Source organism: Anas platyrhynchos, chromosome 8 (assembly GCF_047663525.1).
Source record: "Anas platyrhynchos isolate ZD024472 breed Pekin duck chromosome 8, IASCAAS_PekinDuck_T2T, whole genome shotgun sequence".
Classification (NCBI taxonomy): domain Eukaryota; kingdom Metazoa; phylum Chordata; class Aves; order Anseriformes; family Anatidae; genus Anas; species Anas platyrhynchos.
Genome location: NC_092594.1, coordinates 39,624,523 through 39,650,382, shown reverse-complemented (window position 1 = coordinate 39,650,382; position 25,860 = coordinate 39,624,523). Strand labels below are relative to the sequence as shown.

Sequence of the window (25,860 nt, the reverse complement as noted above, 5' to 3'; positions counted from 1 at the left end):
TTTATTGTTGATCCAACTCTGTGAGATGCAAATCTCTTGGGAAGTCTGTCAAATGTAAGTAATGCAGAAGTTTCTGCACTCAGAACAAAAAAAGTAGAAAAGGTGGGGGGTTAGAAGGGGAATGTAATCTCCATTCAAAGCAAACTAAGCATGCAAGGCTTATAGATATTACTACTATGATCAACCACATTATAGTTTGTCAATAGAAACGTTGGCTGAAACTATGTATGTTCAGGGATGAGGAAATATAATCACTTCAGCAACTTCTTTGGGAATACTTACTTTCTTCCTCTTAAAGTTTTGCTGGAAAAGGATCCAGGTAAGTCTGGTGCAATCCCTGAAGGTTTTACAAATTTAAAAATCTCCTCTACTAAGAGATTCTGCCCCCCCCCCCCCCCCCCCGCCTTTTCCCTGGAATTGCTTTCATAAAAGATCACATTTAAAGCCATTCGATTCTGTGTGTTTAAGATTGTCTAAATCAGGATCAAATGTGGAGTACAAAAATCACCACTCCTAAATAGAGTTAGAAAGATTAAGTGTTGATGATGAGCCAGCTGGGGATAACATTGGACACTAGGATAGAGAGTGAATGCATATGAGAATTAAGAATTACTTTTCTCTTGGAGAATATTTGTGATGTGCAATTTATTTAAAATAGAGGGAAGGAAACATTTTATAGGGGTCATTTTAGCACATGTGGAAGAACTAAGAATGACTCATCAAGTCTTTAACTTAAGTTTATACAGCATATCAGCCTATAATAATGCTTTTCCCCACAAGAGAGTAAAATCAGTTATCATACATTTGTATTGCAGTTATTACTACCAGACTTGTTGAAAAAAATCTGTAAACAATTTTAAAGTAATGGGTGGTCTTATAACAAATGTACACCTCCAGAGCTTGAGATTATGCTGTTCTAAGTAATCCTAAACATACCTGCTTTTTCAAATATGAAGGGCTGAAGAAAGCACAATCTAAGTACCTACAGCATTCCTGTTTCTTTTACCCTCCAGAAATGGAGGGCATGTTCTGGGCTCAGTATTTCCTAATTGGGAGAACATTAGTTACAACATAAGTTGTAACTGAGAAAAAGTGTCCTGTTATAACTTAACAGAAAAACTATTCTGCTTGAAGCAAGGATAGCTACATAAGGCAACAGAAGATTGTAACCAGCCTGATGGATTTGGGCGGGAGCAGTGGATATTGTCTTCCTAGACATTGGTAAGGCTTTTGACACTATCCACAAGATCCCTCTCGAGAAGCTGTTGAAGTATGGCCTGGATGAGCTTACAGCAAGGTGGATCAAAAAATCAAAAACAGGCTGAATGACTAAGCCCTGAAAGTAGCAGTCAGTGGGGTGCAAAACCTAGCTGGAAGCCAGTAACAAGTCAAGTACCCCTGGTGTCAATACTAGGTCGGCCTTGTTTAACATCTTAATGATCTGGATGATGTGGTAGAGTGCACCATCAGCAAGTTTGCAGAAAACATGAAACTAGGGGGAATGGCTGACTCACCAGAGGGTTGTGCTGCCATCCATAGATACCTTGACATGCTGGAGAGGTGGTCTGGCAAGAATCTCATGAAATTCTACAAGAAGTGAAAAGTTCTGCACCTGTGGAGGAACAACCCCAGCACCAGGACATGCTGGTAGCACCCAGCTGGAAAGCAGTTTGGCAGAAATGAACCTGGGAGGCCTGGTGGACACCAAGCTGAACATGAGCCCTAGTGTGCCCTTACTGTTAAGAAGGCTAACAGTGCTCTTGGTTGCATTAGACAAAGTATTGCCAGACAGTCAAGAGAGGTGATCTTGCCACTCTTCTTGGCATTAGTGAAGCCATACCTGGAGTGCTGTGTCCAGTTCTGGGTTCCCCAGAGTTTCCTCCTTGGCTCCTTGGAAATCTTCAAAAGCTATCTGGAAGAGGTACGGGCAACTTGCTGAGGATCTTTGCTTAAACAAGGAGGTTGAAACAGATGGACCCAGAGGTGTCCATCCCCAACCCCAGCTGTTCCATGATTCTGATTCTGTGAAGGTCACGCTTTAAAACTGATATTAGAATTGCATTCCATTACCATGTATTGAAGCCAGATAAAAGTGCACTATTGCAATGGATACCCAAAACAGTACCTTGTTCTTTGATGTTCAACTTGAGAACATGTGAAAGACAGTTAAAAAACTGATCATCATGTTTTGAGTAACAAAACATGTTTTTTTTTTTTTAAAGGAAATGGGAGAGTTAAAAAAAAAAAAAAGTATAAGCATATATTTCAGTGTATATCAAGAAATTGAAAGCAGTTGTTTCCAGTCTTAATGTTGTACTATCTTTGTCTGTCCATAGATGTCACTACTCTGGAGAATCATCCAACCAGCTATGGATTTTAGAAACCAACCAAACCAGTGTTTTTTTCTCCTCCACTGAAATTAATGATAAATTATTTTAATTTTTCTAGTAAGCAAAGATTAAGGTGCTGTTAGTTCTCAAGTCTTTGTATGACAAACCAGTTGCTTTTTTGTTTTCTTAAATTCTAGAATGAACTGGGGTTAAAAGGTAACTAGCAACAACAATAATACACGGAATTAAATTCTTTATGTTAATTTTTTGAACTTGTAAGATATTTCTGGTGCAGGTGCACAGATTATTCCCAATTAGTTGCCCAGGAAGTTCATATGAAACAGCTGGATATTTAGAGTTTAAGTGTACACTACCGTAATGAGAACTGTGTTTGAAAATCAGCAGTGTGGAATAACACAACCCTTTAGCAGAGGCTGTCAGTGCTAAGGCAGCAGGCAGCAGGCCACATTCTTGCTCTGCACCAGCCTACGGTGCAACTAGAAGCATTTCTAGGTTGTTACTCAGCGCCACTACTGCAGCAAAGAATGGAAAAGATCACCTCAATTGTTACAGCAGGCTACATATACACTTATACAAAAGACATAATGAACAGCTGTCATTTGAATTAAGGATAGAATCAAATTCATCTGTCAGACTGTTCTGGCTTTTGAGTCAGTAATAAGACTAAATGTGATGCAAGTTAAAAAAAAAAGAGAAGGAAGAGGGAGACAAAAGTACAGATGCCTACAAAGTATTTCTGGAAGCCACAACAATGTTATCCCTCAAACACCCATTTGACTATCCATACTTATAAAATCACTGTGTGTGTCCTAAGGAGCAATGGGTTGCAAGATAAACACAAGGGGTCAAAAAGGCACACCACAAATCCAGAATTGAGCTGTAAAATGTCCTAGACAGTGGAGAACATACAGGAATCATCAGTAACTTCAGAAAGGACAATTATTGATAAGTGACAACTATTAATAAGTTACCCACACATGCAGAAAATTAATAAATAAAGGTAGAAGTGTAAGAAGATCAATTTGCCTAGACTTTAGGCAACTCTTCAACGCAGAAGGAATACAGAAAAACAGGTGATGGTTACCATAATGCAAATATATAAAACAGCGTGAACTTCTGGACAATGAGACAAAAAAGCACTAGCAAATGTCATCAAGGGTAAAGAAAACAGTATTTGTACTTTTATTAATAAAGCAAGAGTAAAGCTGGTGTTGACTGGTTGCTCTGAGTTAAAACTTCTGTCAGTGAATACAGGAATAGCATGCTAGACCTTCTACTGCATCAGCTTTGACCAAAAAAAATAGTCTGTGAACAAGTTAGGGCCAATGTCAACAAGAACTCTCTTGAAGTTTCACTCTAAATGTTTTTGGGTAGACTGGACCTGCTGCACTTCATCCTGGGACTGTAGAACTAGACAGAAACATTTACAAATTACTAGCTCATTTTTAAGAGACACTCAGTGCTTAGATCTTAGGGAATGGGCAGAAGAAAGCCAGGGAATTCAACAACATAGTTTAGTTTCAGTCTAATTATTTTATTTGAGAATTAGAAAATCTTAACCAGACTGACAGAATCAACAATACAAACAGCAAGACTATCAAGTCGACCCAGAGTCCTTTTGGCAAGGGTAACAGCTGTATGGGTGATCAAGATGCTGTACATGTCACATTCTGACACAGGCAAGATATAGAAATAACCTTGGGTAGAAAAGTTTGAAAGTAGCTGCAAGCAACTCAAATGATACCTTCTCCTATTTAAAAAATGGAATTACAGAAGAATCAGGCTCCAGTCAGTAATTTAGTTAATTATTTGGATGACAGTATAAATAGATTTAGTGAATTTTCTGACAACACAAAACAAGCAATACTGGGGAATGCAGAACTGTGATTCAGAATGATTGACAATTTAGAGAAATAGTAATAAAGAAGTGGGGTGAAATTCAGTACGGCAAAATATAAGCTGTTTACCTAGGCTGCAATAATCTATGGAGAATTGTAAACAGGAGACAAAATAAGAGCTGGTCACAAATAGAATGTGCAGTGTAGTGCTATTAGAAGAAAAGCAGTCATCATCCCGGAACACATAGCAATGAGCAATTTATATGCCCTAATCTTCCTGCTGAGCACCATTAAGGGCTTTGCTAAAACTGAGCTGTGCTTCAAGAAGATGGACAAAACCAGAACAGAAACAATTAGACAATTCACATATGCAACTTAGTATGGAAAACTCAATGAATCAGACTTGCTTGGTAGAGAAAAATATATATTTTTTTTATTTTTATTAATTTTAAGTGCCAGATTTCCTGATGGTTCTGTAAAAAATGTTAACATTGGAGACATTTAACAACAGTTTAGACTAACTTCTCTATGACCAGTATTTGTTCATTGGACTGAAATGTAGACTAGAAAATATCCAAGAACTTCTCAGATTTGTCTGTGTTATGAAAAAAACATACTTCCACTGAGTAGACAGTTTCAAAGGATTTATATCCCAGTATTTAAATACTAAGTTTGAAATATCTCTGAAGGATCTTGAAGATTCTAGTGCAATAGATATTTCTATATCCTGCTTCTGTACCCTGCAAACTGAACTACTAAATTCTAATAGCAGATGTCCCTTACAGATCTTATGAAACTTGTACTGCATAGATTTTTTCATCTGTATTTTCCCCTCTTCCCACAACAGGTTGAATATAATGAATTTTAAGTTGTATTTTGCAGTGTAGTTACAGTTACTTGTCCTGACACACAGTAATACACGAGCCATCCCCAAGAACGTATTGGCTATATAGGTGAGGAAAGAAAGGGAAAGAGGACTGGAAGTTGATAGCCAGTCTTCTCAGTACTTTCAAGACAGAGCTTTGATTTTGTTAGTGACATTTTTTCATTTGAGAACCTCTAGGTGCAGAAGACATTTTACATCATTAGTTCCATTTTGGATTTCTTTGCTAAGTTTCAGTGTAGTTTGTATGAAGTGCCATTCTACCTTGTAGGCTGAACAGTTTAGGACCAGAGGGATGAATGAGTTTTTCTGCAAAATAACCCAAGAAGTAGAGCACTAAGCACAGCTCTACATTATTTTCTGTTCAAGATACATCACTTCTAAGTCACATGTTAAAACCAATTTATTTTGTGAATTAGTTTATTTCATACAACATTGCTTTTCAATTTTAAGTCAAATACATTGAACCTAACAGACACTAAACATACTATTTTATGCTCCTGCTGCAGCAATAGCCACATTCTTTTCCTGTAAATGCATCCCACAAATTTTCTCAGCCAAGCAGTGTGTTATTCTTTTAAAGCAGCAGGAAGCAGTAAGAACAGCTCCAGTGTCAGAGGAGTTCAGCAGTACATGCTATCAAAAATGCAAGTGAGCACACAACCAGCAGAAAAAAAGAAAAAGCATTCAAACTTGCAAGTCATGGTACAGCAACAGCTTCAGCTGAGAGCACCAGACTAAGACTCCTGGCTTTCCATACACCTTGTCTACTCCATGCAGCCTATTCAAGGCAGGCCAGTAGCACAGGTCTTATGTTCTCAAAGGCAATGCTCAAAGTCCAGATCCTCTCCTGGAACTTCCTATTTTCAACTCCACATTTCCCCAGTCTCACTTTATAAATAGCTGCTCATCACTTCACAGTAGCCAAAAATATCTCCTGCTTCCTATTTTCATTTGGAAGTGAGGAAATTGCTCACTGTTTACTTTAATCCTACTCCAACTGTGGAACTAGACAGAATGGGATGTTTCATAAAGAGGTCTGTCCTTACTTTGTCTTAAGGAACCTGAAGCTGCTTACGTCCTTCAAATTAGAATTATTATTTTTTTTTTTTTAAAGAAAGAGATTATGTGTAAGTCAAGCTGCATTATAAAAACATGACAATTGAGTAGTATTTTACATTACCAATTTGTATTAAGAACTAAATTAGCATCAGTTAACATTTAACTGAAAACCTTAGCAATAAGGTCCTTACCCTAAGGTCCTGTCCTTACATATCAGACAACAAAACAAGAACTTCTGTCTACTGCTATGCATACAATTTTGTATCATGCAGATATATGGGGCTACCTTAGGTACTGAAAGTGATGCATTCAGGTCAATGTTCCACCCAGAGAATTTCAGTGACATGTTGGAAGAAAATGTAAAGTCAGTCAAGTTCTACAACACCCTGTGTCTTAAGCATTGTTTGTGAGACATTGTGGCAGGGTATACTAGCCTAGAAAAAGCATTGTGCCAGTGCAAAGAGATTACTTTTGCTACTCAGATTAACTTGAGCATCTGTGTGTAGCACTGCAAATAGTGCTGACATTTAATTTATGGAACATGAATAATTCAAAGCTTGGCATTTAAATTATACTCTTAAAAGCCATCATCTTCCTGTGGTGGGAGAATATTACTTTTATTAACACATTGAAATTGTTTGACCAGAACAGTTACGAAATTTGACACATTAGAGATGCTAACTCAGTTGGAGAGGAAAAAAGGACACACACACACCTTCAAAAGTATGATTTCCTTCTGATGCAAGTAGAGTTTAGGTGTGCAGATGGGATCTACCCGTCTTAAATCCTGGAAGGAAACTAGTCTGTGAAGACAAAAATCAGTTCAGTTCATGGTATACGCTAACCTTTAACCATCAAATCAGCATGTCAAAACATACTTTTCCATTAAGACTTAGCACAGCAACTGTTAAACACAGCATACTTTCCAGTATTTGACAGAATTCCTATTTCTATTAACATGCAGTTTGATACAGGTCAGTCAAAATACTGAACTAGATGTTACTTTAAAAATGCAGATGACTAATATGTAATACTTAAGTAATCTTCCTGCTTAGCAAAATTGGAAGGCAGAAACCCTGACAAAAATCAGAAACTGAACTAGTACAAATATCAAATACTAAAGCGGATTTAAATTTAGTTCCTCCACTTACTAACTTCAGTCACAGTTAAAATCTGCCCTGTATATCCACAATTTCCCTCACACTGCAGGTGTGCACCTTCACCCTCAGGAGAAGCACTGCTGTGTATACTTACATTAAAGGAGTACTTATCTGAGGTGTTTCAAGACAAATTTAAACTCATTAGAAGGACTTTTAAAATCAGATAAGGCAGATGAACACACCTGAAAGAATCTGGTGCAGCCTAAGTATACCAGCATCCTTTTCTTAAAATATGAAGATTTAAGTTAAACGCTTCACAAATGATCACAGTGCAGCCATAAACACAGCAACATTTTTGCTTAGCATGCTACAGCAGAAACTTTATTTAGTTCACGTTGAAAATATTTGCAACAAAATTTTTTGTAAACTCACAGAAATAAGCTTTAACATATAGGCTGTATACAACTCAAATACAGGTAATACTTTTAGCAATAACTTACAGATACAAACTAAAATGATAAACTACAATTTCACAAATAATTGTAAACATTTTGCACAATTGTCAGTCCTTTCTTTTAGGCAAAGTGCTCTTTTGATGACAAATAAATTAACAAATACATAACTAGAGTGGACTACTTCCAGACAATACAAAAAGGTGTTTAATAAGGCTTGTAAACAATGTAATATTTATTTATGCAGAATCCATAAAAGTGTCTTGCAGGCTAAATACATACTTACATACCTGGGCAGCAAAAGTGGTCTTGAAAATGCTTTATATGTTAAATAAAAAGTTAACATTAATATCTTTCCAATGATATTTTTCATATACAATAAATGACTTAAGATTACATCCTTAATAGCTTATATCCCTGACAGAAAGGAATTAGGTATGACTTATTGGCAGTTGTGTCATTGAATGGGGTAGCAAAGGCTGGAGTCCAAGAGCTGTAGGTGAATGAGCTACAAAGACAGAAAGATTTACTGGTCAACTTCATTGGAGGTAGAAAAAGATTATTAGCTAGTAAATTAGCTACTGAAACCCACTGGGTAAGTAACGGTTTACTAGTCCTCAACCAACTAAGCAAGCTTTGTTTTTCTAGCTAAGTCTGACACCAGGAGGCACCAGCTGGCATCACAGACACTTCCACCAACCCCGCACTTTGGGCCCAGTGTTCACACGCCTTCATCCACAGCCCACCTTACACCACTGTTTTTGAGAAGAATGAACTCAGGCCACACATGCAGCTCAGAGTCCAGTGCTTCCAAACCCTTCAGTCTCTCCTAATCATAAGTAGGAGACAAAGTTGACTTGCCAGGTCAAACACCACACAATCACAAACATTTTTGAAAACCAGATTCCTCCCACCTCCACTCCCCCACCCACTGTGCATCACTGTGAAGGAAGATGAAGTTTTTCAGTGCAGTTGCTGGATTTAGTACACATACAATTCATGGGGTAAGAGTTGGGGGCTGGATAGTGAACAGTTTTCACTTAAATTAAATATGGGGGAAAATACACCACAAATACTTTAAAGTGTTTGAATTCTTATTACTAACATTCACAGTTTGGAGGAAGTACAAGAAGTGGTCTTCACACACAGATTTTCAGCTGCACTATTACAGTGAAGGACTATTGCTAGAAGTGGCACACTTCTTAATGAGGCACAGACAGCAAATACAGTATTGAGATATTCTATAAAGAATACTAGAAATGATAAATCAGTAAGCTTCTTTAACTGATGCTTGGTAAACTGTTCTCGCTACAGTCAATAATGATTTTACTTGGATATGGAAAGTTGTTGTACCTACCATCCATATAACTATGTAGAGCAGTTAACATAGTCCCATCTTGGGGTACATATGCTGAGTACGCCATTTCTTCTAACATGGGTGGAGACAGCCTGGAGGGCTGAACTGCTGTGACAGGAGCAGTAGATGAATGATTTGGACTAACATGTTTCTTATGGCGTGCTCTACAATTTTGAAACCACACCTGAAAAGGGGGAAAAATTTACATCATGTTGATCAATTGCATTCTGCTTTGACATGAACTTGATAAAAAAAAAAAAAAAAACTCAGATCAGTTAATTTGGCCTTCAACATAACACTGACAGTCCAAAAGAAGAAATATCCACTCTAAGACCGCATGGTGACTTAAGCACATGCAGAAAAGTCAGGAAAGCTTCTGCAGCAACCAGCAGCCCGCAGAGGCAGAGAACAGGCACTGGGAGGGGCTGCATGGTTCCTGAGGCAAGTGCCTGGCTGGGCTGAGGAGCAGCACCCACAACAGCCCAGCAGCACAGTTTAGACTGCTGCCCCCAGACACACAACTGGACAGAGCCATCTACGCCTGAACACTGTTGGCCGCAGAACAGATTTTCACAGGATACCAGTTTTACTTTTTCATGCTGAGAAGCAAGCAAGCTTCAACTTTTTAAAAAGCTTAATCACAGCTACCAGATACCTCGCTTCTACAGAAGCGCTGTCAGTCTTCTGAGCTAGGTTGAGACAAGGGAACTGCAAGTTTCTTTTTATTTACAACAAAATGTATAAATTATATCATATGTAAAAATATTTGTACGCAAAAAGAGCATGAACGTAATGATTGCTGAGAGGCATCTTCAAGCAAAGTAAGAATCTGTTTGTGTTTCTCACAGTTTTGAATTGGTTAGGCATATATTTCAACTCTGCTCTCTATACCACTAGATACTTAAATCACTAGATCCTTAATCCTCACGTCTGTGTTACATATCACAAGCCATTTTCAAGGAGTGTAGCTCTTAAGAACAGGCTACTGAAATCACAATTTTATATTTAGAAAAAGCTTAGTGCCAATGTATATACTATTTAAGCTAAGAAGTTTCTTCCTGGAAGATAAATAATCCTCCACACAAAACACAAGGGGACTACAGCAAATCATCCAAATCAGCACTTTGGTTCTAGACCTACTCCTGACTAAGGAAGTTGTCCAAAGTTATATTAAAACCACCAGATTAGATTTTTTTAAATCTCACAATAACTACATTGCTATTGTTGATTTATCATCGAGCATTCCCAATGGATGAGTATCAGATTGCTAGTCAAGTAATTTAGCACAATCACCTGTATAACACGCCTGCTCAGGCCTGTTCTTTCTGCCAGTTTCTGAAGTGTTTGTGCATCTGGATTGTTGTCCTGAGCAAACTGTGCTTGCATAACCTGAAAAAGAAAGATAAGAGATTACAAGTTTTTATTTTTGTGCAGTCTTGAGAGTGACGTTATAGACTCTTCTCAGACTATTACCCTCCTCCTTCAATGCTTTCAGGAAACTGCTTTAACCACTAGTCTCCAGACAGTCCCCAGTACATTAGGCAAACAAAAAAACTGCAAAAAACAAATCCAAAATATAAGCCTCCTTTTCTGTTTATCTGAATCAAGACATTTTTGAGAAATGAAAGAAATGAATTCTGCTTGGAAATAGCCAAACATAGACAAAGTGTTCTGTTGTGATTGCATGAGAAAATCCACTGTAGAGTGATTCAAACATGCTTGATAAAGAAAACATCTTAAGCATCAGACCACAGTGCACAGCATAAGGAAGGAATGAGCTTTGACTGGCCTTCCTGAACTTGTCAATCACTATTGGCATCTTGTACTATATGGAGCAACTCAATCCTCTTCTCAGCTACATGGAGGATGCAGGCAACTTGGAAGATCTTTGTGCCTCGTTTACTTTTCACTAATGAGAGACACACACGCTCCACCCTGACTGACCTGCACTATGCAACTGCTTGGTTGGATTCTTCTTTTTAATGAAGACTGAAGAGAACACTTGTCATTATGATATCAGCTACAATTTTTGAGGAAGGATGAAGCAGAGATATCAACCTGGCCTGCATCCTGAACAACTCTGAAGCCTGTAAGAGTTTACCTTATTTAAGGAAGTAAGACTTATATTTCTGTGGGATTTCTTTAGCAACTTGGTAAACTAGTCTCTCATTTCTGTATCTTGACCCTTGATGGTCTGCATATTCTGCTTATTTGAAGGATTCAGACTACTACTACTCTTCACGTTCAGAAGTGTTGGAACTATTTACTTTCCAACTGAATTCCATACAAAGACAAAGAGCACAGATACTCTTTTGAACACGGAATACTTCACAAAGCATACTATTACACGCTGCCACTCTGACAGTGGCTCTTTCCTCTGATACTTCTCTTACTGGAAATCAAGTCTTATATCAAGGAAAGGTACAGAGACTGAGGCACTGAACAGACAGCAAGTGTCTTAAAACAAGAAGCCTTACAAGATCACACATGCACTGAAGTAGGTAACAATCTATTTAAAACAGGAAAAGAGAACATGAAAGTTTCATTGATGTCAAACCAGGAGGAGCCCCAAATACAGTTCCTGTTCAATCAGTTGGAACTATTTCCCATTCAGTTGGTGCTGGAAAAGACAGACCCCCTTCTGCAGAAGTTCAAGCTTTACATCCTTGCCTTATGCCCTTTTCAGTTTTTTTTTTTTATGCCCTTGTCTCAGGTCATGGGTGAAATAGCAAACCAAGCTTTGAACAGCCACTTCTTGTTATACAGTGCTGCTTAAATGATGCACATGTTATTATATCTCTGCTTAGTTTCCCTCAACTGTTTTTACCATGGACAAGAGGAGGACAGGCTGACAAGATAGAACTTAGACTGAGACACCAAAAAAAAAAAAAACCCACAATGGTAGTGTAGTGGCAGTGTGCATCCAGAAACTTGCTGAAGATACGTTATAAACTGAATGTGGGGATGTGTAGCTAGAATTAGGGAGAATGTTGTAGCTTCTTTCCCACTACAGGTTGAAGCCTCTAAGTCTGGTCTCACTACTACCCTTTTCATAGGGAGCTGGTCATGGCCCTGGTCATGGTGTTTTTCTAATTTAGTGAGCTGGTGATCCAGAGGGAGAAATTACTCATATTTGAGGCAGTCCAGAGCTAACTCTTGCCAAGATAGCAACAATAAAAAGCCTTGAAAGCAGAGCAGATGCAGGCAGTCCCCATCCCTCCCCCTTCAGGGCAGGCTTGACCCTACAAGGAGTTTTTATTTGATACTTTCAGACTTCCTAGGCTCCCACTTCCCTTTCATCTTGACAATGGAAAGGAATATAACTAGTGGTTGAGCTAGTACAATGAGATATTGAAAAAATGTGTTTCAATAATGCATGATCAAGAACAAATTAGACAGTAAGAGAACTGCTGCCAATAACTTTAAATACACTTTTCCTGTATTTTACTCCACCCAGTTCTGTGAAAAAGTCCCCTGTTCCCCCCACTCCCCCCCAAAAAAAGAAAAAAAAATGCAGCATTAAATACCAAAGCTAGGCTCTTGAAACATGACACCAAGACTACAGAGTATGTTTTAACAGGCAGCAGCAAAGCTCAAAAGATACTTTGAGAATTAGTATGCCTGTGAAGCATTTTGTAAAGGCTGAGAGAAGGGGAAGAGAAGGAAGGAGAGCAAGGATGAGTCCCTATTGATAGTCTATCTTGCTAGTGCATATAAATATAGCCAAGACTGTAATGTGATCTAAAAAGCAAGTATTGACATGAATTAGATGCTGAATTATGCTTTAGATGAAACAATGGTGATGAGAAATGACAACTACTGCTCATCTTCTTTATAAACCAAAGAGAAACAAGAAAAATTTAATTGACAAGACTTGAGCTGTGTTCACATGAATATCAGCAGGAACCCAGAATACTTACCCATTTTGAGAACACACACTTTTACGGTCTTTATTGTACACAACAAAATCCAGGTTTCTTGCCTCTTAATGTCTTTAAGTCATACAGTACCCATCTCTAGCATAACTCTTGATGCTATGTAATTCTAAAAATATTCTCCATTATGTGTAGTGATGTAAATGTCTGATCAAATAGATGTAAACCAAGCAATCAAAAAATCAACCTTTTTGTTTCCACTCTGCAGGATTACCAGCTGCCCTCAGGGGAGAAAAAAAAAAAAAAGCTTGAAGGATAACTATTTCATATGAAACCATTGAAACTGACAAACTATTCCAGAAACATGCTCTGTCTTGATAGTTTATGAAATAGTTTAAAGCATACAAACCTCTCTCTCCTCCCCACCTCCCCTCACATCTGTCTTCCTATCAGTTCAGGAGTTATGTCCTGCATAAATCTGAAATACTCAAGTTTTTAGCACTGCATTTACCTGGAGTTGATCTGCTGTGAAGCTGGTCCGAGCTCTTTTTGCTGGCTTTGGATGATTAACATCCTGTTCTGTTAGCAATGCTCCTTCCACATTAATCCCATTACCTGAAGCATTAAAAAGAAAACAATGCTGTTGTATCCTGAGCATTCAAATTATGTTGTTCATAAATCAGACTGTCCTCCAACAGTAACTAACAGTAGCTCACCAGCTGAATTTCATCTTGAAAAAAAATTGTTTTGCTCAAATTAAATTGATCTGGCACCATCACCCATAACACCCCAATTAACTCCCTTGCAAAAAATGGAAGGCATAGAACCCACACGACATTTTATCAGTGAGACATGCTTTACTTTCTCTTCCTTGGGATAAGAAACAAGTTACACAAACTCAAAACAAAAAGAAAAAAATAACTTTTATACATCAAATAATTTGCACATTATTTTAATTCAAGAACCTGTGCTTCCAGCCTTTGTAAAGCTAGATAATTACCTCTTTTAATAAGGAAGATGAAGTAAAACCCAACAATTTAATTAAAAATAAGCCACAAACAGTTCTTAAAAGCTGGATGTTACCATTTTCAACTTCTCTTTTCAGATTGTCCAACATGCAGTCATAATGTACTCTACAAAGGACTTTCTCTTCGACCAAAGCAAATTCCTCTCCAGTAGAAAGTTGTCTTTTGCAGGAGAAGCAGGCAAAACACGCCAAGTGATATACATTTCCTTTAGCCCTCCGGACCCAGTCAGTAGAATGAATGTGCCTCCCACAGCGGGAACAGCGGGTGCCATACCGCCTGCAAACAAAGGCCAACAGAAGGCTAAAATCTCAGACACTAACCATCTTGGGCAAAACAGTCACCCCAGGAGTGTCAGTGTCTATGTGATGTGGAAGTTCAGCTGAGATCCACACCAAGTACATTGACCACACAGAACTAGGAGGACTACATAACTGCATTTTAACTGCAACAAAATCAACAAGTCTGTATGTGCAATCTTAAGGCAAGACTACTACTGAACTTCAGAAGTTAATGATTTCCTTAAGGCAAAGAGCAAAACATCTAAGCTATAAAATGAATTCAAACTTCATCTTTCCTTTTACAAAAACAATCTCTTTCAAAAGCTGTCAGTGGGAGATAAAAACAGCAGACCTCACATTCAAAATCCTCCCATTTATTCAAATATATTTCACATTACTGTAATGTGTAAATAATTTAGCTCTATCATCCTTCACTAATCATTTTGACCCTTTTAGCAAAAGGGGGAGACCCTACATCTCCAGAGTCATTTCCTTAATTACCATCATGTTTATGATTTTTCATCCTTAAAAGAAATTCAAATATGGACAAATATTTACATCGCTACTGTAGAATATTGCTCTTTCAAGAGAAAACTAGCAACCAGGATATGTTGAATTATGTATAAGCATTCTGAAAAAAAAAAAAAAAAAAAGTCTGCAAAGATTTTAAGTCCCACAAAATGTATTTTGTTCTTCCAAATGCCTGCAGTACTCAACCTGCTCCCTCCCTCCATGTCAAAACTGACCATAATCCATTCACTACACAGGTAAGAATCCCATAAATATTTTGGTATGGGGAAGTACTAGCGGTCACACCAAAATTAACAGCAATTTTTTTTTTCCCTGCTTACTGAACTGAACATTTGATGTCTTAAGTACTGGGGCCAGAAAGTCTTTTAATGCTAGCCACAGTTAATAATATTCTTCCTTACATGATCAGAAATTAATCTTGAAGAGCATTTCACATTTAAATCAAATTGATCATAGAAAGGTATAACTGCTGCAACCATCTTAAAGATTTAGAGATTTATTTCGGGTTGTTTTAGTATTTCCATGGGATATCCTATGTCTTATACTAGTGAGAGCGATAGTCCGAACAGAAAACCATCTCAACTCTACCTTGTATTCTCAATCGCCCTTAGGTAATGCTATGATAGATTTACACGTTTACACAATTTTTACATTGCACATGATAGATTTACAACTTTATTTTGATAGGGACTTTGACTAACATTTCCACCCTCCTTGCGTACAGAGGTAAATTATTCTATAAATGCAGTAGCTAGGCATAACTTAAAGGAAAAAAAAAGGACTTGGTATGTAGGTACATCAGGCAGACTGGGGGTTTCCCAAATCCCTCTACAAAACAAACAAACAAAAGACCAACTCAGTAGTTCAATTACTTAAACTGGCAACAAGAAAAAAAAATGCATATAAAGATAGTCTAAACACACATTTTAGTTACAGACAAAGCAAAACCTGACAAGGAAGTGTGATATTTTATCTAACAAAATTATATTGCTACATGATATACCTGAAATAATCAAGTTTGCAGAAGATATCTTTATCTTTGATGTAACAGCTGGTATGCCTTCCTAGAGACGTTCTGCAGACACTGCATGAGAGACAGCGCACATGCCAGCAGAGGTCGTTTACCTGCAAGAACACCAAAAGAAAGATGCCTTTCAGTTTGTAAATACAAAACACTAATAGTAGTGGCAGAAGGCCTTTTTCTCTTTTTTCATACAAACAGAAAAAACTATAAACAACAAATATTGTGATTCACAGAAAATTTATCTTCAAGGCAAAACTGCCTATAGAACTGCATGCATATTAGGGGCTAATGAATTTGACAAAGGTCTTCAGAAAATGCTTTCATGGCTTTGTAATTAAAAGCACAGGAAGAGGAAGCAAGAGATTCAAGTTCTACACAGGTATTTTGTGACCAGTTCTATTCTCAGTATTACAGTAACAGAGCAAGTTTTGGCCTCACATGACCTTACTGCTAATTTACACGCTCCTATTTCCCAGTCAGCAGAAACTCCTGCTTAACAAATAACAAACTTTGCAAAGTGATTTGAAATTTTAAAATGAAAGTACCGAAGCAAAACCAAAACAACATGGTCTGTCAAGTAGAAATACACCATATCATCAATTGCCAATTTCTGATAAAGCTAAGTTAGGGAATGGATTGAAGAGCTTCAACACATCAGCAGTTTTTTTTTTTTATAGCAAATTCAACAATTGTTTAAGATGTAATGTCCGCAGTGAAATTAGTTATAGTCATGGAAAGCAGTAGCCAATCAGGAGTTTTGAAAAGCCATGTATAAGTTTTGGGCAAATAATTTATGTGGAATTTTCATTTCTTCATTCTTATAAAGAAAATTCTTTGTCATGAACATGTTGTGCATTACACACCAGCTAAATAACGTGATTTGAAAACCTAAGACTCCCACTGACCACAGAAGTTAAGTAGTAGGTGTTTATATAATTCTAGATTTTATAGGAGAAATTACATAAAGCAAGCAACCAGAAAGTTGAGATATATGAATTTTCATTTTTTAAGTGTCCTGTGTCCATTTCTCATCCTATAGCAAACATTAAGAACTTCAGCCCATATACTGTGAATGGCAAAACAGCAGATTTGAGATAATCCAGGATGTTCCTTTCATAAAAATGCTGCCAGACAAGCCACAGAGAAAGAGAAAGTAAGGTATCAAATCTTATAGATCAGGCTGGAAAAGTCTATTTCAGCCATTCTTGAGGTTTTAATATTACATCTTGCAGCTGCTCAATGCTCCCACAAGATTTATTCTTGTTGGCAGCCATATTTTCATAGACTGACAAATTTTCACCACAGTATAATGTGAAACTGTTGATAACAGCTGTCACCAAATTGAGCCTCACAACTATTCTTTAAAATGGATGCACTGCAGACAGACACAGGACAGCAGCTTTTGGGCCAGACCAAGCCCACCCAGTGCTTCTGCACACAAAGACTTGCCAGGCGACGCCCACTACAGCCCACACCAGGATCCCTAGAGAAGGCAACGGGATCCCATGCACAGCCAGGCTGCTGGCACACAGCTCCGTGCAGCATCAGCGGTGCAAGGCACAAGCTGACATCCCACAAGACAAAGCTCGTTGCACTGACTGCTCTTGAGAGGCTAATGCTCTTCCATAGAAGAAATCAGTAGCTTTGTTACATGCCCAGGTTGATGTCATCCTTCTACCTTCTTATTTGTTAATTTATAGGGCTGAAATTAGAATACACGCTGCTGATGATCAGCAAGATTACCAGGCTCCCACCACAGATTTCTTTTACCACCTATATACAGAAGGGAATAAAGTTTGAAGTCTAAATAATCATTTAGAAATCTTTCTCTCCAAGCCACACTATCCCAGTTTTTCAGGCAGAAGACAGTGATGTAAACAGTGATGTAAATGACCTACCTAAATATCACTGGAGTTAATGCAACCAGAACCAATTTCTGTCAGCTCTGCTCCCAGTTCCACAGCACACTTCGTGTGCAAAACCAGCCTAATGCAACGGTGACTGGGGTTTACTAGCACAAATGATATACAGCTTTCCTGAACTGCAACAACCTTGTTTTAAATGAATGCCAACCTGACATACACGTTCCTTTGACCTTCTTATCACCACTGAGATCTAAAGCAAATGATCTAAACAGATTATTTTGATGTTTTCAGTGGTGCTATCAACTTTCTCTTTGCAGGATATATGACTTCGTTTAAAGCTTCACCTATTACAATCAAGTGACTGAAAGAAGAATTTTCTAATCTCACTTTTGAAAGTGGAGAGGCAAGACTCTGATCCAGGAAAACTAATGGCTGGAATTCTAGAGGAAAATAGCCACCTCCCAGCTGCCTTAAATTTTATACTTAGAGACCACCACGTTTTCGATTTTAAATAATCTTGCTCAGTCCTGAATGCTAAGACTAGCAAAACTGCTCTGCAATCACACAGATTTCCTTCTTCTACAGATATTAGTAGAACACGTTTTAGAGGAGTAGCTCACTTCCACGCTTCTGAATAGGTACTTTTTGCCTTTAGATTCATAGCATCACACTAAAAAAAAAAATATTATAAAATAGCTAATAAAAAATGGGTCGTGCTACCACTGCTTAATCGGGAGCATAAAGCACAACCAGAAACTTAACCATGTACTGAACAGTGTTCTTTCACGCTCCTCATAGAGAACACGAGAAAAAGCGGCCCCAAAACAGAAAACTGTTATCAAAACATAAATACCACTTCAGCTTTCCTGAAAGGCCCAAACCTCACAGACGTGTGCAGTTAGCTTCATGGCATTAAGTGCCGTTTCTGCAGTAGTTCTACTCACATCTGCAAGCCGAAGGGCATACGGTCTCGGCTGCAGCCAAAATAACGTGCTAAACGTTACGGATGCTAACTGCCAAAGTAACAGCGACGAAGGGAAGCGGTTCGGAGACAAGCGAGAGAAAGGGGGCATGTTTCCTTGGAGCTCGTTTATCCGCTCGCAGCGCTGTCGCGTTTTCTCGTTGAGCTCGGTTTCCGAGGATCTTCCTGTGTGCCGGGAGCCAGCACGGCTTCGAGGCGCCGGACGCCGCTGCCGCGCCAGGCTCCGCCGTCCCGAGCGCCGCCCGCCGCGGCCCGGCCGAGCTTCTCCCCGCACCGCCCGGGGGCGGACGCCGCGCTCCCCCCGGCCGAGGGCAGCCGGGCACGGGGCTTCGCCCGGCCCCCGCGGGCTCGGCCTCCGCGGCCGCGGCCCCGTGCCGACGGAGGGGCGGCGCGGGTCTCGGTATAGACGCTGCAGTCTCAGGTCAGGCCGGAACCCAAGCCCGAAGGGCAGGGGCCGGCGGGCGCTCTTACCTTCAGCAGGTATTTGTCCACGATCTCCAGGCCGCAGCTGCTGCACACGCACTTGTTGGGGGCGCAGCCGGAGCCCGAGGCCATGGACCGTGGCGAGGAGGAGGGCGACAGCGCGGCGGAGGAAGAGCAGGAGTCCTCGTCGGCCGCCGCGGGGCTCGCCTACGGGGGAGCGCACGGGAGACCGCTGTCAGCGCTGGCGGCGGCCAGTCTCGCCCGGCAGAGGCGGGGAGCTCCGGCCGTCCCGGCCCGCACGCATGCGAGCACCTGCAGGGCCCGACCGGAGCCTCTCCGCTGACGGTCGCGGCGGGAGCCAGCGCTTCTCCGCCAAGCAGGCGCAGCCGGCGGTCCCGGGACCCCCAGACTCGAGCGGGGAGAGGCGGAACCCGCCAGCCGGCACGGGGCTCCCGCCTGGGACCCGCCCCGCACCGGGCACCGGCGCCGCGCTCGCTTCCGTGCAGCCCCCGCCGGGCGACCGCCGCCCGCTCCCTCTGCGCCGCCGCCCCGCTCACCTTCTCCGAGGGGCCGCCGAGCGCAGGAAGATCCTTGTCATCCAGCCTGCACACGAACATCGGGTCGCTCTTCCAATACATGGCACTACCCTACCGCATACCAGCTCCGCGGCGGGGGCGCGATGAGGCTGCTCCGGGGACCCTGCTCCGGGTCTCTGCTCTCAGCGCCTGCAGGAAAAAAAGTTTTGTTTTCAAGGGGGTGGACCCTGCCGCGCGGGGACCTGCCTTCCGCGGGTTCGCTGGCCTCACCTCCTGCGCAAAACCCGCCTTCTGAACAGAGCGAGATCGTTATCTGCACCAGAGAGCCCGCGCCAGGTTTTGTTCAGCCAGCCAAAAAAAAAAAAAAGAAAAAAAGAAAAAGAAAAAACACCAGAGGACACCCCCGCCCCTCCCGTTTCTCTTCAGCGTTTGCTGCGGCTTCTCTCTCCCTCCAGTCTAAACAAAGATTCGAGTTACATCTCTCTCCGTATTAGCAAAGAAAAACGCGACAGAAAGGCTACGTGTGAACGGGAAAGGTTTTTCCGTCCTGCTGAAACCTAAAGCCCGATCGCATTCGTATAGCTTAGAGAGGCTCACAACTCCTAAATCTGTTTTGCTGTTTCTACACTTCTCTGCGTTTCCAAGGTCCCATTACAAAACCTTTCTCATTAAGCTAAAGAGAGAACATCTGAGCTGGCCAAAGGCTGTAGCATTACTCCGGTTCTGAAATTAAGCCTCAAAGATCACGGATGTTGCTAATTAACATCCGTGTCTTTGTTCACGCTGTGGACAGAGGCTTCTAGGAGCCGGCTGTTCACATCTCTCCGGAGAACTAGAACATTTTTCTTAGCGGAGGGGGTTACTTGTGGGTTACTTGTATGCTTTTTCCGCGTACACATTCCCCACAGAGAGTGTGTGTGTGTCGTGTCGTCCCCCTCCCACCCCCCCCCCCCAAACCAAATACTGCTAGCGTACTCGGGACGTTTCAGGGGAATAAAGCAACAGCTTGTCCATCGCAGGTGAGGTAAATATTCGGGCTATCTGCTTCTCTGCACGTACTTAACTAGACAGGTGTTTTTAATTAAACTTCTCGTTATGTTTCCACCCTTTTCTCCCTCTCTTTTTGTTTTTGCTCTGACGATAGATGTGAGACATTTTGTGACGTTTCCATAAACCAAGCTTCCCGGACGGTTGGAAATACTAAATTTGATAAAACAGAATTCTGCTTTTGAAACGTTGTAGGAAAGGACTAACCCCGTAATACTTGCTCTTCCCCCCACCCCCCGAAATTTTTGTTTCAAATTCTAGGCCCCGAATCTGGAATCTGTGCGACTGTAGTTGACTGCGTGGCGGCGCCGAGCCTTAGTGAACGTCCCTAGTAAGTCTCTCGTTTGCCCAGCGCTAAAACTGATCTGACCCTAGACCGAGTCTCGCTTAAATTTAGTCTTAGGATCCCTAACAGCTGCTGCCGCAACAAAGTCTTTCAGACTGGCAGGCAAGTAGCGCTCTTTTCTGACTACGACGAGGTTTAGGATGGCGCGACGGAAGCCAGCCCAGTCGCAGGGGCGGCGGAGCTGGCTGTCTCGGCCGGGGCTGGGCGCGGGCGCGCTCCGTTCCCGCTCCGTTCCCGCTCCGTTCCCGCTCCCCGCCCCGGGCACGCCGAGCGGGAGGGTCCGACGCGCCCGTCGGGTCCCCGAGTGTCCTCGCTGGCGGACGGGGGACCCTGTCAGTCCCGGGACGCCCCAGCCCGGCCCTCCTCGCTCGTCTGGAAACGGCTTACGGGCATCTCCCCGTGGGGCTCAGGCTGCTGCCCATGCCGTCCCCAGCCCGGGCCGCCGTGTGCCCGTCGCGCCGACCGGATGGCGGGGGGATCTCGAGGGCCCGCGCCGCCGCGATGTGACCGGCACAGCACCGCAGGGCGACGTGCGGGGACCCCGGCTGCCGGAAGCTTTCCTCTTCCCCGGGAATCGCCGCTGCGAATCGGAATCGGGGCGCGCAGCGGAGCTGCCCGGTCCCAGCCCGGGAGCCACGCACAGTGGTTTCCTCTCGGGACTCCCGCGAGGCCCCCTCTGCTCCCCGTCCGCGGCGGAACGACCTGGGCTGCCGCTGGCCGAGTGCTGCGGAGACGAGTGCCTCGCGGGCTCCGGCCGGGAGACGAGCTCGCCCGCGTCGGGCTCGGCCCGCAGCCGCAGTCAGGACGGAGCCCGCGGGGACCCGCTCTCCGCGGCTCTCTCCGTCCGTGACCAGCAGAGGTACGGCATTAGAGCTATCGTCCGTTCTAGACGGCGCAACAGAAAACGATCGTCTGGTCTGGGGGCATCCAAAGAAATGTGCCGTGGAGGAAACGGGATAGAGAGGCCTGGGTAGTGCCGGCGTGCAACCCCGAGACCTGCCCCGCTGCAGGGCCGGAGCAGCGCCGTTTATTGCGCGTCGGTCCTTTCCCCGCGCTATTTCAGAGTGCTTGTGCGCGTTTCGCGGACGGCTGAATATTAGATTTCGATAAAACAACACCTTTTCTATATGCGTACACCTTTTCTCCAAGACAAATATAGCAGTCGGAGACAACAAAATCAATACGGGCGTTGTTCCCCGCGGGAATAGCAAACGTGCAGCAGTAAATCGTGTGTCTGGAGTAAAAACAGAGTGTACGGGAGATTTCTCAGTGTTTCTTGTTTTCGGTGCCTGGCTCCGCCAGGCGACGAGCGGGCGATGGGGAAAGCCGCGGATGCACTGGCGGCCCCCCCGCCCAGCTCCCTGCGGCAGCCCCCCGCCCACATCCTCGGTCCCTGCCGCTGCCGCGGACCCGCCGCTCCCGCGCTGGGGTGCGGGGCTCGGGGGGCTCGCCCACGACCGCCCCGAGGGCTGCGCGGAGCCGCGGGCCGAATCCTCCGTCCCGAGGCCGGCTGGGTCGGCGGCCCCGGAGGCCCTGGCGGCGCAGGAGCCACGGAGGGACAGGAGGATAACGCGCCTTGCGGAGACAGGTAGCGGAGCTTGGGTATTGCTATGGCTGGGGGTGCTTCGCAAGAAGGGAATGTATTTGCCGAGCTTGTTGGAGAGAAGAGTTCTTTCCGAGAAGAGGTCAGAAATGCTAGTGTGTACATGGGGATGGACGCGGACAGCGCATGGGCTTGGCTATCCGGACTCCACCCGTGCTTCGCCTGTACGCTTTTGTCCCCTACCTTTCCAAAGTCCAGTCTAAAACTTCACCATTTCACAGTTACGCGCCCTCGCTATTTTAGTGAATATTCCTAGCACAGCATCGTTTCTGAGAAGATGAAAGCACGTAGATACACAGAGTTTAGTGAATCGCCAGCTTCTGCGCGCCCTCGTCTCCCTTGTGCTCCATGCACATCGGAGGGAGGCACGGCTCGGATGGTGCTTTAATCGCGCCTCTCAGCGCCCCGCGGGCCCCACGCGTGGGAACCAGCTGAAGCGCCGCAGGGGCGGCAGGTTCGTCGACGGGCTGTCAGCAGGGAGAGACGGGACAGGAAGGGAACTTGCCGGGGGCAGACAGTCCGTCGCGGCTGGGCCGGGCGGGGCGGCCTCAGCCTTGTCCTGTCGAGGCTGCGAGCAGAGCCGAGCGCTGGAGAGCGCCGGGAGGGAGCGCGGGCTTCTGTGCGCGGAGCGAGAAGGAGTGGAGGACTCCCACGGGACTCTCCGACGGGGGGACTGCGCCTGTTTCTGATTCCTCTCTCTCACAAGTAATGCGAGGATGTGTGTGGGGGAGAGTGCTAATCAGTTACACGCAGGAGAGATCTCTTAAATATCTGACAGCAAGGCGCAGCACGAAGAAAATGCTGAACGCGGAGAATAAGGGTGGTTTTAACGAGAGGGTATTGGCACATGGGCTTCTTAATCTCAGACTGCACCGTAGCGCAGATGCTGGATGCTTCTCTCTGAAGGGCGCTCTAGCGAAACTTCCTCTCCCGCGAAAAAGTCGGGCTGCTGAGAAATTAAAAATGGCATCGCGGTCAGTTTACGAAAAGCGGGCGCTGAAACTAAGCTGCGGTAAAGCTGGGCCGCCCACCCCCGCTAGTCCCGTAGCGCACGGTCCGTTCTCGCCGCCGGGGCGATACCGCCCTGCGGCTGCCTCCGCGCCGTCCCCTGCCCCGGGGGTCCCCGAAAACGACGGCGGGCGGCGGACCCGCGCTCCTCCAGCTACGCCTCTGCTAAGGATGTGCTGCAGGAGGTGCCGGCCGGGGGCGCGGAGGCTCGCGGGACACGGCGGGACAAGCGTTCCGTTCGCGGCGTTTCGCACGGCTTGCGAGGGAGCGACTGCGCCCGGGTAGCGCAGCTGCGACCGCGCCGCCCTCCCCGCAGCCCGCCTCTGCCCAGCCTGGCGGCGGCACCGCTCCGCGCTGCCTCGCCGCCCCCAGCGGGCCGGGCGCTGTCCCGGCGGAACCCCGCCGGTCGCGGCCTCCCCGCCACCTGCTCCGAGCCTGTCCTGCGCTGGCAGCGGCAATGAGGTTCCGCAGCCCGCCCGACGGCTGTGTGCCCTCATCTCGCAGTCTCACCTCCCCGTTCGTTTATGGACCTCCAGGTCTCTCCGTGCTCCCGGAGGGAGGCTCGGGTGAGGCAAGGAGGAGGGACTGCGCGTTCTGCTCTGGCTCTGTGCGGTTTGCTCCTTGTGCAACCGTGGGGCCATGTGGTCACTTCATTTGCCAGCAGCTGTCTGGCAGGAGAGACAGATCGGAGAGGAGAGCCTGACAGCTATGCGGGACAAAGTTCACTTCCATGCACGCTCCCCTCTCCTGTCTCAGCCATCCTCTTATACGTACTTTGATACTTGCACACCTGCCAGTATCCAGAGGTTTTCCATCTGTAGACCACAGCCCCCTGGGTTGCGGGGGCCTCTGAGGGCTGCAGCAGACAGGCAGTGGAATCAAGCCAGCATGCTCGGGCTTGCTCTTTGTGAGTTTGCATCCCCACTGGCTCCAGCCATTGGTGAAAGCTGCAGGGTTTGGACTAGTCCTGAATTCTTGCTTCTGGGCTGGTTTAGTGAGGGGTAAACCAGCCCAGTCTCTTAACAATAACTTGTTTTCCAAATCTAAATCTGTGTAATGCACTTTTATTGGGCCAGGCTCTCTGTCTTCAGTTTGTGGGTCCAGTATCTTCTGAAGCTGTACACATGTGGCTTTTGCTCATGACTGTTCCAGTGTGGAGCTCCGTGTTGCTTAGTTGGGAATGACCAAGTCAGTCAGAGGGAAATGTCTCTGTGTCCTAATCGAATGTGTGAGCTGGCGGTTCTTGTGCCAATGTCCGGAACTTGATGCAAAGCTTTTTCTTCCTCACTTCCTCTCTTTCTTCCCTTTCTTCCATTTTCTTTTCTTTTCTTCCCCTGTAGAAACATGGAGGCAGGGGAGGCAAACAGCAAGAAGGGAGGTATTGGGATGCAGCCCTGCATCGTTTTAGAGAAGTGGCCCTTGCACGGCAGAAGTAAGTGTAGGGAGTCGTTCTGGCACCCCAGAGTGTAACTGCAATAGCTTTGCCTCATTTACTTAGGTCTCACTATTGTGTATTTGATTTCCACACCATGAACAGACTACCTGGATGAAACCTATGCATGTTCAAATTAGGTGTTGCACCTATGCATTCTTGAAATTGCAGTGAAAACCTTTATCTATAAGCTGACCTTTTAAGCATCCGTGCTAATTGTGTCATGCTGTCATTCATTTAGGGAAAGTGCCAGGGACAGAGGAAATTGTAACAGTGATCACATTATGTAAAAGAGCTCTTTGCCCTTAGCACGCTGTAGGGCAGAACCTAAATGGAAACCATCGTTGGCTGTCTATGAATACACAGCTACAAAACTTACTGCCTGTTTTCGGTTGTAAGGATGTCCTGTTTTCTACAAGCGTAGAAAATCTATGCTGAAGAGCCTGAAAGGTACCCCTGAGCTATCACATCTACCCGCTTAATTCCTTTCACTTCTGTTTATGTAATGAATAAACACTGCTCTCTGGCAGGAGACCTGGGCCGTCAAATGGAAACGCGTGTGCCGAGGGGCGGAGGGGGCCCGCCGGAGCTTCTCGGCTACCTCGGTCGCCGCCGGTGAGGACAGAGCCCCTTTCTTCTCCCTCACCCCTCTGCGAGGGAGAGGCCGCGCGGCAGCTGCCCCTGCTCCGGGCTCCTGCGACACGTCCGAGGGGCAACGGCAGCAGGAGGGCTGCGGGGGCCGGCCAGGGGTCACCCCGACGCCGCCCGTCGCCTCGGCTCCCCGCTACCGTGGCCACCGAGGAGCGGCCGGGGCAGGGCGCCTCGGCGGGTCCCCGCAG

General features: G+C 44.4%; 1 protein-coding gene across 5 annotated transcripts; it reads right to left on the bottom strand.

Annotated features, from left to right (window-relative positions):
- Positions 1–1,677: 1,677 nt before the first annotated feature.
- Positions 1,678–21,486, bottom strand: LHX8 (LIM homeobox 8). 5 transcript variants are annotated; one of them, XR_011810999.1, is made up of 10 exons: positions 19,856–21,200; positions 19,607–19,774; positions 19,098–19,256; positions 15,759–15,880; positions 14,002–14,222; positions 13,430–13,533; positions 10,337–10,432; positions 9,044–9,227; positions 6,850–6,937; positions 1,678–1,912 (listed from the first exon to the last, which is right to left on the bottom strand). XR_011810999.1 is itself a non-coding variant. In XM_027463238.3 (9 exons), exons 2-9 carry the CDS (start codon positions 19,685–19,687, stop codon positions 6,933–6,935), a joined length of 972 nt encoding a protein of 323 aa, XP_027319039.2. In that variant the 5' UTR covers positions 19,688–19,774; positions 19,856–21,200; the 3' UTR covers positions 6,733–6,932. The 5 variants fall into 5 exon arrangements, 4 of the variants coding, with proteins under 4 accessions (XP_027319039.2, XP_071897873.1, XP_027319038.2 ...); XM_027463238.3 differs by lacking the exon at positions 1,678–1,912 and having other exon boundaries at positions 6,733–6,937; XM_072041772.1 differs by lacking the exons at positions 1,678–1,912; positions 6,850–6,937; positions 19,856–21,200 and adding exons at positions 7,587–8,194; positions 21,366–21,486.
- Between the last annotated feature and the right edge of the window lie 4,374 nt (positions 21,487–25,860).

Coding starts and splice junctions, on each gene's coding strand:
- LHX8 (XM_072041772.1), bottom strand. CDS start 19,687: ATGTATTGGAAGAGCGACCCGATGTTCGTGTGCAGGCTGGATGACAAG. Junction 15,881..19,097: donor TGGACAAATACCTGCTGAAG/GTAAGAGCGCCC, acceptor GTGTTCTTGCAG/GTAAACGACCTCTGCTGGCA. Junction 13,534..14,001: donor GAAAAGAGAAGTTGAAAATG/GTAACATCCAGC, acceptor TTAATGCTTCAG/GTAATGGGATTAATGTGGAA.